At 39.6% G+C, this 12500-nt stretch overlaps 1 protein-coding gene and 1 long non-coding RNA gene across 4 annotated transcripts in view; both read left to right on the top strand.

The window, feature by feature from the left end:
* LOC138033054 (uncharacterized) overlaps positions 1-10066 on the top strand; it is a 51560-nt gene extending 41494 nt beyond the window's left edge. For 2 of the 3 annotated variants that reach the window (XM_068880796.1, XM_068880799.1), the window contains exons 2-5: positions 5423-5571; positions 6952-7223; positions 8726-8821; positions 9115-10066. In XM_068880796.1, coding sequence (XP_068736897.1) covers positions 5423-5571; positions 6952-7223; positions 8726-8821; positions 9115-9162 — 565 coding nt within the window. In that variant the 3' untranslated portion in view covers positions 9163-10066. Of the gene's footprint in view, positions 1-5235; positions 5572-6951; positions 7224-8725; positions 8822-9114 lie in introns of those variants that run through there. The other variant, XM_068880798.1, reaches the window with a different exon arrangement.
* Positions 10067-11097: 1031 nt separating this feature from the next.
* LOC138033056 (uncharacterized) overlaps positions 11098-12500 on the top strand; it is a 10765-nt gene continuing 9362 nt past the window's right edge. Inside the window, exons 1-2 of the long non-coding RNA XR_011128558.1 lie at positions 11098-11146; positions 11238-11435. This is a non-coding gene — a long non-coding RNA (uncharacterized lncRNA). The remainder of the gene's footprint in view (positions 11147-11237; positions 11436-12500) is intronic.

Here is a 12500-nt window from a genome sequence, read left to right as displayed (position 1 = left end):
ACATTTCTAAAAAATAATAATTCAAGGAAAAACCTGAACATCAGCTAATGATTGCATCAGCTATCACATTGCCTTGAAATATCGTTCCAATAGGCTCTGTGTACTTCTCCTTTGAATTGCAACTTCCCCCACTTTGTCGCCAAGGAGACTAAATTCATTAGCAACCTCATACTCCCTAGCCTGCGAACGCAGACGTATTTCCGGCGGTCGTTTCTCTCCCCCGAAAAGCGACCGCCGGAAATACGTCTGCGTTCGCAGGCTACATACTCCCCAGGCCTCTATGAATCAAAAAAGTAGCAAAAATAGACTTGATATGTGTGCAAATTTTCCAAGATGCTGCTCGGTGTCCGCTATAACGAGAGAGAAAACAATAAAACTGTGACGTTGGGACCGAATAAAGTGTCCGTAAGTCCGTAATAGCGAGAGTCCGTAATAGCGGGAGTTTATTTCAGTCAAACGTCTGTAACTTTCGCCGGGGATTTAGCTACTGTCCGTAATAGCGGGGTGTCCGTAATAGCGAGGAGTCCGCAAGGCGGGAGTTGACTGTACTCCTTTCCCTGGCCAACTCGCCGTATTAAAACTTAGTGCCAAGGACAGGTAATCTAGTCATGGCCAAAATTTTAGGGGGTGAGGAAACTCAAACGCACCTCTCATCTTTATCAAAACTGATGGCGCGTCAAATGACTTCCATGTTCATTAATTCCCTGTGGGACGTTAAAGAACCCACACACTATTCGAGAAGAGTAGGGGATGAAGTTCCCGGTGTTGTGGCTGTCCTCTGTGTGTATATGGTTGGGTGGGTATAGTAGGTCCACATCAGCTGAATAGCTGCCAAAACTTCAACCTGCTTAAACAAATAACAAACAAACAATTTGCCCATTTAAGCAAACTCATTGTCAAGGACGCACATTTCACTTTTTGCATGCTTCTTTGATCCATGGCACCGAAAAAAAAAAACACTCAGGACCGAAAAACCGCTGTACTCTTGATCAAAACCGAAAACTGTAACAAAACTATCAAAACCGAGTTTATGAAACCGTAATCGAACTAATTTTGTATCAATTCGTGTAGCACGCGAACTTGTAATTGAGCCTGTTTCTGGGCCCGGCTGTTCGAAAGCCGATTAACTTAATCCAGGATTAGCGTAAATTTTTGTTTCTTGTTTTCTGCTTTTTGGTGAAAATTTATTTTGCTTATTTTTGTTTTTTTTTTTTAGATTGATTCCCTCTAATGTAAAGTTTTGCCGAATATCAGCGTTGAACAGCACTTGGGAGTAGAGAAATAAACTCCTTAGTTAATTTTTAATCTGGGATTAGCGTTAATTGGCTTTTGAAAAACCGGGCCCTGGTGCCTAAGTATAATTCACACGAAATGGCAGCAATGTTGTAGAATGTGCGCACAGCTGACACACACAATCGCCAACAGCCGGAAACCGGTGATTAAAAAATGCTAAAACTGGGAAAACCACAAACCGCAACAGACACTAAAACCGAAAAAATGAATTTTTTTGGCGCAAAAAATTGGATTCCGAAAAATCGAAAATACCAATGCCCTTTCTCAACAAATACCGGGGCCTCAGGGGCATTCTCTCACGTACTAACATCTATAAATAATTTTTTGCACGCATTTGGTAGATGTCGATCTCAGTTAGTTTATAATGAAAACAAGTAATTCCATAGCTAACACAAGACAAAGCGATAATTCTGAAACCAGCGAATTTTATTTACTGGATACGTTCGAAGACTCCGTTCCACGGTGAATGACAAATTTACCAAATGAATACAAGTCTCGCCTAACGGTATTCTTGCCTAAGAAATGCTTATATATACTTGCAAAGACATCGAGAAGAAACCTTACTTAGATGAAATTTTATGTGAAGAATTTAAAAATTGACGAATTTAGAATTGTGGCAAATAACTATATAGCGCAGTGGTGAGAGCACTCGAATACTCCCAGACTCGGCGTCCGTACGTGGGTTTAGTTTGTTGGTTATCTATCTACTCTGCTCCGAGCGGTGGTTTTTCTCCGGCTACACCGGTTTTCCTCTCTACTGAAAAACAAGATTTGGTATGGTTTGATTGGATTTGATATCTGTACAGTTTGCTGTCCCTAGTTAGTGCGGCAGCGCTAAATACAGCTATGACATTTTCTTTTCTTTCTTTTTGAGGATTATTTTAGTGTTAACTTACAGAAGTGTATGGGTGTAAATACGATTTGTAGTTTCTTTTATTGTGGAAAGAAAGAAAAATAAGTAAAAGAAGGTATAAACATGAAAAAATCCATCATTCCTTATCTCTTTACCGTAACAGTTCGAATCAGTCTAGTTAGAGATTTTTTTGCCCTTATTGTAGAACGTACGTAACGCCATTGTAGATATCTCGAAGGACACACGCCGGATCTTAAGCATACTTTTGCAAGTGCTCTCGTAGCCCGCTCATGATCGCTTAATGAACTTAATTAATCAATTACTTTCGTGACCTTTAATTTGGATACCTTTTGTGATGTCAGGAACTGACAATTTTTGGTAAAGGCTCGTCGTAGGTGGTTTGGAAACCAAGATCGTCAACGATGGTGGAAGGCGAAAATATCAACTTTGTCGTCCACGGTGCCGGACAAATGCACAACTTATCCGTTCGCATCCGAAACAAAGGGGTCTGAAGATGAACGTCCTATTTTTTCCTGCGATTGGAGCCTGAAACTTTGTTAACATTCGTGTTGTATGACTACAAATTGATTTGTTCTTCAGTGTATCGTGTTGCTAATATGAGACAACGTTTCCGAGTATTTGAGTTAATTGTCCTCAGTTCACCTATTAATACAGTGTCACTTTTCTTTTATCGTTATTTTACTTATACTAAAATTGCTCTCTCTCCGGCCTGTACTGATGAGTTGGGTGCATCCGTTGTTTTGCCGCTGGCAATATTGTTTTATATTGCAATAGCCATTGGGAAATCATGACATTGCTAGGTCACTAAGCCAAAAAACAGTGTGTGGATTATTCACGACATTGCATTGCCACACAATGTTTATGAACAGCTGTCCAGAGGCAATAAGTTCAGTTCATTTTCCCTTGCCCGAGAAGACTCAAAGTTGAACTGCTTGCAAATGTACTTTCAAAGGGATGACCGTCTCCTTATTTACTAAGAGACCCTTGAGAGTATTTATCCCCCTAAGGCGACACACTCACTCCCGCAAGATGTATAGCTTCTTTAGATAACCTGAGAGCAAGAAATCTAAAGTGCTCTCGTAAAGTATATTCAGCAGTAGGTTCAAATTCCAAGTAAGGTTAAATTAAAGCTTTCAATGAAATTGATGACAAGTTGTACCGGAAACATCATTAAGTAATGCTTTAAACATCTATTCGACATGATATGGTGAACATATTTGGCCAGATTTCAGCATTGATGGGCGATTTGTTTTTTTCTGAGAGTTCCGCATCACGTATGACATGTATAATACTGGCTTACTCCACTCAAACCTTCAGGGTTAAGATAATAGAGCTGTGCGGCTGATGAAGGATATCTGCATTCATATTTCCCGATTTTCAAGAGGACTCGTAGCCTCCCACTCCCCTCCCCACGTGGGGGAGGAAATGCGTGACGAAACCCTAAGGACGTCTGCGTTGGAGGATACGAGTCCTCAGTGATGAAAATAAGTTGCATCACTGAAACGCCTGGAGTAAACATTAACAAGAGAGACCATCTGTCCCCCAATAAATTACAAAATGATTAATTATTTTTTTAGCAAAATTCATTCAAAGTTAATAACCTGCACAGAATCAGGAACTTCCAAAGCAGTGATAAAAACTGTTACCAATTAGTTAATTTAGGGTTTTGTCCCTTTATAGAACGAATGGCTCATTTCTGAACTTAAGTTGGTTTCTAGAAGAAGGCGAAGTGTTAGTAATACTAGGTTCACTGTAGGGAGAGCCTTGCGTCAGTCGGCTGAGGCTTCAAGATGTTTAAGTACTGAATTTTCGGTCTCGTTCGTCACAATTTCAGACGCCGGAAAATTCCATGTCGAGGGACCATTTTTCCACCCGAAGCAAGTTTATGATGCATGGCTCCCAAAACACTCTTCTATTCTCTGAAAAATCGTTCCGTTTTTAGAAGAACTTGCATATTTTTCCGAGTAATATACGTCGGAGCTTTCCGACTTCGTTTTTGGGAAAGCGGGAAACATGGGATTTTAGTAACGTTATTTTTATTGCAACTAGTGAAGAGTTAATTAATTTGAAGCGAGCATCAATCAGGCACGCCTGGGTCTCAAATCCCCTCTGTAACGACATACACAAATGATAAAGCTCTTTGGTATCAATTCTCGGATAAGAACGTTAAACTCCATCTCACAAAAACTCTTTCCTTTACCCCGTTTGCCTGCAAACACTTCGAAAAGAGTGTCAAGTCTGACCGAGTTGCTCGTATCACCCTTCGCTCAACCATTCGTTGAGAAATTGTTTTGTCATAACGATGACGGAACCAGGGTAAATCCCCATATAATCGTGTGGACATTTCCTTCAGCGATTGATTGATTTCATGAGTAAACATGCCTCGACGATGCAATCAGCTGCCGGCGTAAATTGACAAGTCAATTGTAGAACCCCAACGAGGGAGTAATCAGCATGTTTTCTGCTGGTTGCTATAAATCCATGCAACAGATGTATCAAGTGCACTTAGACGACAGTGAATTAGAAAGCAGCTGTGCATCAATTGATTTATTCACCATGTACAGTAAGACAAACTTCCCTGCGGACGTCCGCTTGGAAAGTTTTCGTTTAACGCAATTATGATCAGACAGTTACAATTACGTTTTGTTGTTAAGAGCATCGCTTTGATACTCGTATAGGCCGTGGGGTCAAAAATAAGCATTTCCTGATTTCCTTCATTTAATTCTAATTGTCTCAATCATTCCCTGTTGTCTGAGCTGATCTAATCACTTATATTAATTAACGGATGAAAATAGAAAATTAGCGCAGCGACCCCTACGCCCTACTCTGACGCAACATTTCCGGCCCATTCAGAAGAGAAAAAAAAATGAAAAGAAAAAAGGGAAAAAAAAGAAAAAAATAGAGAATCTTCTAGCGGCCGGACCAAAATTTATTATTTTCTAAGTTTTTATGTTTCCAATTTTTTTTTTCTGTCAAAATTGTAACATATCTTAATCTGCTTTAATACGTCAGTTCTTTCTAGTAATTCAGCACTTAGAATCAATGAAATGTGTTTTCCGCTTTCAGCAATATGTTCAAATAAATCTGATTTTAGACAGTGCAATTTAATAGTCTGAAGATCAAGTATAAAAGTCAAGTTAAAAAAGGGTTCAGTCCGTCATACTAGCAATTGACCCAGCTCCAAAGACGTACAGCAATGGAAGGCCCTGGACAGACTCTCCTTCTGCTATTCTGCATTTTGTCTTTTTTTGGCAGTTGTTTGACTGTCGTTCTGTTCATACGGAATTTATACGTTGAACGGCAAGTCAAAGAGCTGGAGCTCTGGCAAGAGGCTGAACAAGTGAAGGCCACGGCAAACTACCCAGCTGGTTGTCAGAACACGGCAAACAAAGATAACACTCCAGGTAAGAAATCTGATAATTCCGATCACTGGAAGCCCGGTACTCCAGTGTAACTATCTTACTTCGATTCTCCCGCCACCTCTGAAGATGGAGTCTAGACCTAGAGGCCTATATCCTTTTTCCTTTTCCCTCTGTAAATATGGAGCCAGGTAAAACGGCGAGTCTGTACATTCAATGAATGAGCAAAATGTTACAAGTGCGTTCTACATTTCCATACAGTTATGTTGTATACGTCTGCGCGCCTGTTGAATTAGTCGTGAAGTACTCCTTACTAAGCACCTTACTTGATGGACGCATATCTTAGCGCCTTCGGTATCAAGGGTACTTCAGTTTTATTCAGGTTCATAAGCAATGCCACTTAGCTGATCTATATATTCCACGCCTATTACAAGAAAGAAGAAACAGACGATAGTGAAGACACCGTAAACCAACTTTAACCCTCACACCTGTACGCCTGCTTTTGCCATAAACAAGATTTAGAGTGCATTTCTTAGGAGGTTAATGAGAAACAAACGAAGTTGCTTTATACAAAATAACCAGCATTTTCACGGTGTGAAACTGACGAGTCGTCAGATGTAGTGTAGAATACCGAAGGAGCTTGAAGCAGTGCTTGCATCTAATAACTGTAGAGATACGCAATAATAACTCACTCGGAACCCAGAAGTTTCTCGATGCTGCATGAGTTGTTGACAGTCTCCTGCACTTGATCAATACATTGGAATGAGAAGTCGCTTAAATCATGTGGTGTTTTGTTGAAATGTACTGCTACCTCACAAGTCTTTTTCTTAGTAACCATAGCAGACTTATGGTTGCGAAATCTAACTCGAAAGTCAGTTGTTGAAGAACCAATGTATTGAAGGCGACATTTCTTGCACGAAGCTAAATAAATAATGTTCTTGGAATCACAGGAAAGTTTTGATCGTATTTTGTAACTTTTACCTGTTTGAAAACTTAGAAAGGGCACTAAGGCACTAAAGAATTACAGGCATGATAATGAAAAGAATTAGGGAAACGTTACTCCATTCTTTCCTGAGGCCTTTTTAGTGTGTGCGTACTTTTAACTTTACCGTGTCTAGTATATCAAACATACAAACAATTTTTGCGAATATTAAAATTAACTCTCGTCAATTTTCCGCTCAATCGCCTGAGCACGCAACAGAACAATAGGGGTTTGTTTGGAAATGTGAGTAAAAAGTTGAGCCACTGCAGTAGACCATTTCTTGATACCTGCCGGGTAACGTTATCCGGCTTTTAAGTGAACATCCTCATGTATCAGTTTGGGGAAGTGTCGCTTACCAGTACGGTAACCAGTAGCGTTCCTGAATAAGATTCCAGAACGGCAAGCAGAGAAGTCACTAACAACCTGCTGTTGTCTCGCTTTAGAAAATATCCGGAAAGAACTAGGGAAACAAGGGCGTTTCTTTGCTGTGATTGGAGCTCCAGGCAAAGTACATGTAAAGCGATCGCCAGACCGGCGAGGTCCAAAAGGCAGGCGGGGACTGGCACAAGGAATGACTGGTGTAGATGGGAAAAATGGAATACCAGGAGCTAAAGGAGAATCTGGAATCCGCGTGGCCATGCAAGGAAACAAGGACGAAACGGAGATCACGGAGCTACTGGCCCCAAATGAGATCCCTGACGTGATAGAGGAAAAGGCAAGTGTTGACACACCAAAACAAAGGCAATTGATTATTCGCAGTTTTTATATATCGAAATTACCCAAAAAATATCTATGTAGTTGGAAACCTAATCATACACAAAGAAAAAAAATGTAATTCAGTAATTCAGAACATAATCAAGCAAAGATGGAAGAAACTCACAGATCAAACACGAGCCCTGGAATGGCACAACATTTCCCAGATTGCGTGTTTTGTGCCCGTTGCTTCTGCAAAATTAGGATAATCTCTACCGATTTTTTTACTCGTGTCTTATTAACAGGTAATCCCCTTTATTCCGGTGTAATTTGGAATAAATGAGCACTCGTAAATTTGTTTCAGACAAATTGCACTCGCCCTTCAGACTCGTCAAATTGTGTTAGTCTTTTTAAATATTTATTTATCTTCATTTAGTCCAAATTGCTATCGAAACCATGTGATTACCTTTACAACCCGAAAAAAGACAGCCAGATGCCTTTTTGTTTTTTTTTTTGTTTTTTTTTTGTTTGTTTTTTGTTTGTTTGTTTTTTTGTACAAAGCTTGGTGGATTCGTATTCCTGACCACTCGCGAAGACAAAAATGCAGCCAATGGTCTAACCGAGGCTGATCCTTCTCCTAAATAGTAACCAGAGATTACTCTGTTGGCTAGTTATGAAAGCCCTATTGGGAGAAAGTGTACTCAAGGTCTTAAGTATACATTGGCTAAACGACGAAGCAAAAAGGTTTTTATCTCCAATCATACGGACCAACTTGAGTTAGCTAAAAATATTCTTACATTTTCTTCCGCTTAATTCAAAGTGAACAAATTGCACAAACCGAGATTCCCTTTTTCAGCAGATTACGATCAAGTTTATGCCAGCTAAACTCCCCGAGACAGTCAGTCGGTCAGTGAAGCAACCCATTGATTTATTCCTTTGGGATTCCTTTATTTCTTAATAAGAAAATAGGCTCATTTTTAACCTGTTTTAATTTAATCTTAATTGGCTCGATGGCTCAAATGCCCCTTTGGTGATTATTTACTATTATTGTTTTATTTATTTCTTTATTTCTTTATTTATTTATTTTTATTTAATTAATTCGCCCAGAAGCAAGAAGGCATACAAAAGGACACCTCACCCTTCCCCCATAACATGGAAACTTTTTCGTATTTATTAAAGCGTTTATTCCCTAAAGCGCAGTTGCGGATAGTTTAAAATAAAACTTCACGGCATAGAGCGTTTGAGGAATACTATCAAGCTTCTCATAAAAGTCAAGTAAAGTAACCATTTCTAACGTCGATACCTCGTAACAGTAACTCAACTGACAAACCGTTAGTCGACGGGTGCGCTCATGTTAGAAGAGGTGCAAGCAAGGATGTGAGTTCCGGAAATGAAAACCCGGACCTGCTGCACCAAGGCAAGGCCCCGCACTAACCGATTGTGCCAACCTTACTTATTGTTATGTCGTCTATGCATCAGCAATAGTCCTTCTATGTTCTGAGTAAAACGTTCAATGTGTTTTAGGTGAATCAGGGCCCCCGGGAAAGTAGTAAAGACGAGCTTGAGGATTCCGTGGGATTAAAAGGAAACCGGGATATCCGGGAGAAAAAGAAGAAAAAGGTGAGAGCCGCAAAAAAGAACTAATGAAATTTTAGGAAAATATCCAGTCCGAATTAAGGTTACAAAAATGCTGGATGTTAATTACAATTTTCTGACCGTGAAGGAATTTGTTATAATCCTTTCGTTTTGGAGAGGTTTTAGACATCTGGGTTAATTCTTGTATTGAGAATTCACTTTTTTTTTTCTGGGATGACACCTGAGGTCAGTGAATTTATACAAATTATCCAAATACCAATATGGCATCGGTTACGTAAAGGTCCATAATTTTAATTTCTAGATCTTGATTTTTGCAGGAGAATCCTGTGACTGGAAACAGTGAGAACCTATCAGGATCGGATTGAGTATAAAGGACACAGACAGCACATCATAAAGCTTTTGAATTAACTGTGCAATCTACAGTCTGTTTCTTCTTCTTCTTCGTTTTCCTTACGATAATCATTATGATGGCAACGATTATTTTATTTCATTGTATTTTATGTCATTGTATCTTAGTAACGGCTGGTACCGTTTTGCAACTGGTTTAACCTTACAAATTATAGTCTTTATTATAAAGGACTTATGAAGAGTTCCGTGAGCGTTGCATATACTTTGTGTCGATGACAATAAAAGGAATGGATTCTTCTAAAGCGTTTCATAGGGTTGCCTACTGGATTTAGTTGCCTTTATAAATATGGTTATCTGCGTATACACCTCAACATCGCTGCTAGGAGCTAAGAAAAGGAGATACTACTTTCTTAGTTAGTGACATGTTTAGACAGATTTGAGGTATTAATAAGTACACAAAATGCCACTGATAAAACAAAAAACTTGACAACAATTAACTTTGTGTTGTTTGACATATAACTGCCGAGACATGTTTATATTACAAATATGTCTTTTTTTCCCCTCAAGCTTTCATGACCTGTTATTCTGACTAGACGTGTATAAGCTTAAGAATGAACTTTGGACAGCGCAGTTAAAAAGCACCATTCCGGGGATAGGACGTTCACGAAAAAGGACACGATAGCTTGTCAGTTTTTCTATTTTCTTCGATTCGAGGATAAGTACTATTTTCTCACAGTGGGCTTTTCATGGCCAATGAAACGAAAGAACAGAACACAACAAGTTTTAAGAATCCCAAATCAGCTGGCTTGGCAATCCCTTAGGATTGCGTGCGAACAAATATAAGTGTATATTTACACAAATCCGTTATATTTCTTCACGTAGGTGAAAGTATTAGATGATAATTTCTTTGCCATCATTAAAAGTCACTGTATTTTTCATTTCTCTGTGTTTTAACATGGTCTCTTTTAGGTGTCAAAAAAGCCTGGGCCACGCCCAGATTGGTGTCCTTTAGGGGTTTAATTTAAAATCTCCGACGAGCATCCCTCCCCTTCTTATATGGGGGCTCCCGGCCCGGAGGGGTGGGGGGATATTTACAAGTGCACCAACCACCATAGAAGTTGAACCAGGGACTACTAGTATCAAATTCAAGTAGTCCCGAACCCGGGATTTCCGGATCTCAAAGCAGGCGCCCTAATCACTGACCCTCACTTGTTGTGACAATCTTACAAGAGTACTACAGAAGCTGGCATATGCACCTTAACCGCCGTAAAAGAGAAGGACATTACACAGTAGTCCATTTGTAACCGCAAAACAACAGAACCGTAAAATCGCGACAGATTTCATCAAAACTGAAAACTGTCAGCACAATCACAAAAACAAATGCCTACATATTTGTGATGTGATAAATTGGTGACACTTGCATCATGTGCACTAAACTTGTCAAACGCATCAATTTTGTAATTTGCATTTAATTGCAATTGTACTTTGATCTTGATGGGGTTGAATATGGGGGGCTAATATGGCGTAAGAGGCCAAGTCGCTTAGAAAGTTTATTGCAAAGTTCGTCAACATGCACTTGATAAGTGAGATCTTCATCGATGATAATACCAAGAAGTTTATGGTTTACAACGTTTTCAATTTCTGCGTTATCCGTTTTTACTTCCAGTTTTCCTGAAACTTGAACCATGCGCTTCCGTAGACGCTTCCCCGTTACCAACAAAGCTTTTGTTTTCTGTATATTCATGTACATTTTAGTACTGTGAAGATTCATCTATCCGGGAATATGATAGTAGGCAAAGCATAAACTTGAATACCCCAGATATTTTGTGGACTTACTTTTCATAAGCTTTCGAGATCTCTTGAGCTCTTGGTCACATGACTGGTGACCAAGACAAGGTTGGGATGACAATGCAGAATTCCCCGCCTACTTCCGAGGATGACGTCACCAACAACACCATTCGTGTGACCAAGAGCTCAGGAGAGCTCGAAAGCTTATGAAAAGTAAGTCCACATTTTGTTTTCTCTGGCCCATCTCTCTACTTTACACAGATCTAGTGTCAATGTTTGATTGAATGATTGTATGGTTTTCCAGTTTGAACTCGAAGACAAGGTGGTATCGTCTGCATAAATGTCCATAGTTGACTCAGTTTTGAACGTGAAGAGGCATATCGTTGACGAACAAAAGGAAAAGCAACGGACCTAAAGTTGACCGTTGGGGCACACCTTGCTTTACCGTCAACTGTTCAGACGTATTTTTCGCTAATGAAATAAACTGCTTCCTCTCAGACAGGTAGGATTTGAACCACGCAATTAACAGAAGAAGGAGGAGCACCGTATATGGACTTTTAGAAAAAGTTCATTATCAATCACATCAAAAGCTTTTCGGAAATCTATAAAAACCAGACCGGTCACTAAGTAGCTAAGGCCATTATTTCATAATTTATAATTTATAGGCCATTAACTTATACAAGGTTGGGATGACAATGCGGAATTCTCGCAAGTCTATAACAGAAGATGGGTTTTGCTCTGCTAGATGGTACACGTATAGTGCTCAGCTAGATCACAACGCCGACACCACTAGCTAACTTGCCTTTGCAAACAGTTTGCGGATTATCCTCGGCATTGCTCTAGAGTGTTTATGAACAACTGCGTTACAGAGACCGTAAGTTCAGTTTATTTCTCTTGTCCGAGAAGACGAAAGCTTAACCATCGGCAGATGTCCTTTTAGAGAATTCACCTTCCCCTTATTTACTCAAAGACCCATAAGAGAATTCCAGTGCCTCTTGCCTCTGGCAAGGCACTCACTTCCTCGTGGTACAACAGCAAAAAGGCATGGCGTTTTCGATACTTCCGAATGTAAGGAAGACTTAAAGAAAAGGAAAAAAGTTCGCTAAAAGTGTTCTTAAATTAAGGACCTGGTGATCAGAAGTCCTTTGGTAAAGTATATTCAGTAGTGCGTTCATATTCCGCACTTACCTTAAATTCAAGCTCTAAATAATCAATTTGACGACAAGCTGTTAAGAAACCACTGGCGCTTTCAATGTTTATTTGACGTGATCCGGATATTTTACCATCTAAGAAGAACAAATTTGGTCGGGTTCCAGCATTGATATGTGCCGTGAAAAGTTCCGGATCACGTAGATTGGCTGATTCCACTCACACCTGGAGATTAAGAAAACAGAGTTGTGAGGTTGATTAAGGATTTGCGAATTCGTAATTTCCGATTTTCAAAAGGAATCAGATATATAAGGTTAATGGACTAAGTCAAGAGATTATGAAGGTAACCTTAATAATCTCTTGACTTAGTTGAGATAACCTAGGACACCTTTCGTTAAAAAAATTCTCCGCGTCTCCG

The sequence above is a fragment of the Montipora capricornis genome, chromosome 14, assembly GCF_036669925.1.
Source record: "Montipora capricornis isolate CH-2021 chromosome 14, ASM3666992v2, whole genome shotgun sequence".
In the NCBI taxonomy this organism is placed as follows: domain Eukaryota; kingdom Metazoa; phylum Cnidaria; class Anthozoa; order Scleractinia; family Acroporidae; genus Montipora; species Montipora capricornis.
Note: the sequence above shows the minus strand (reverse complement) of the source record. Positions and strands in the feature narration are given on the sequence as shown.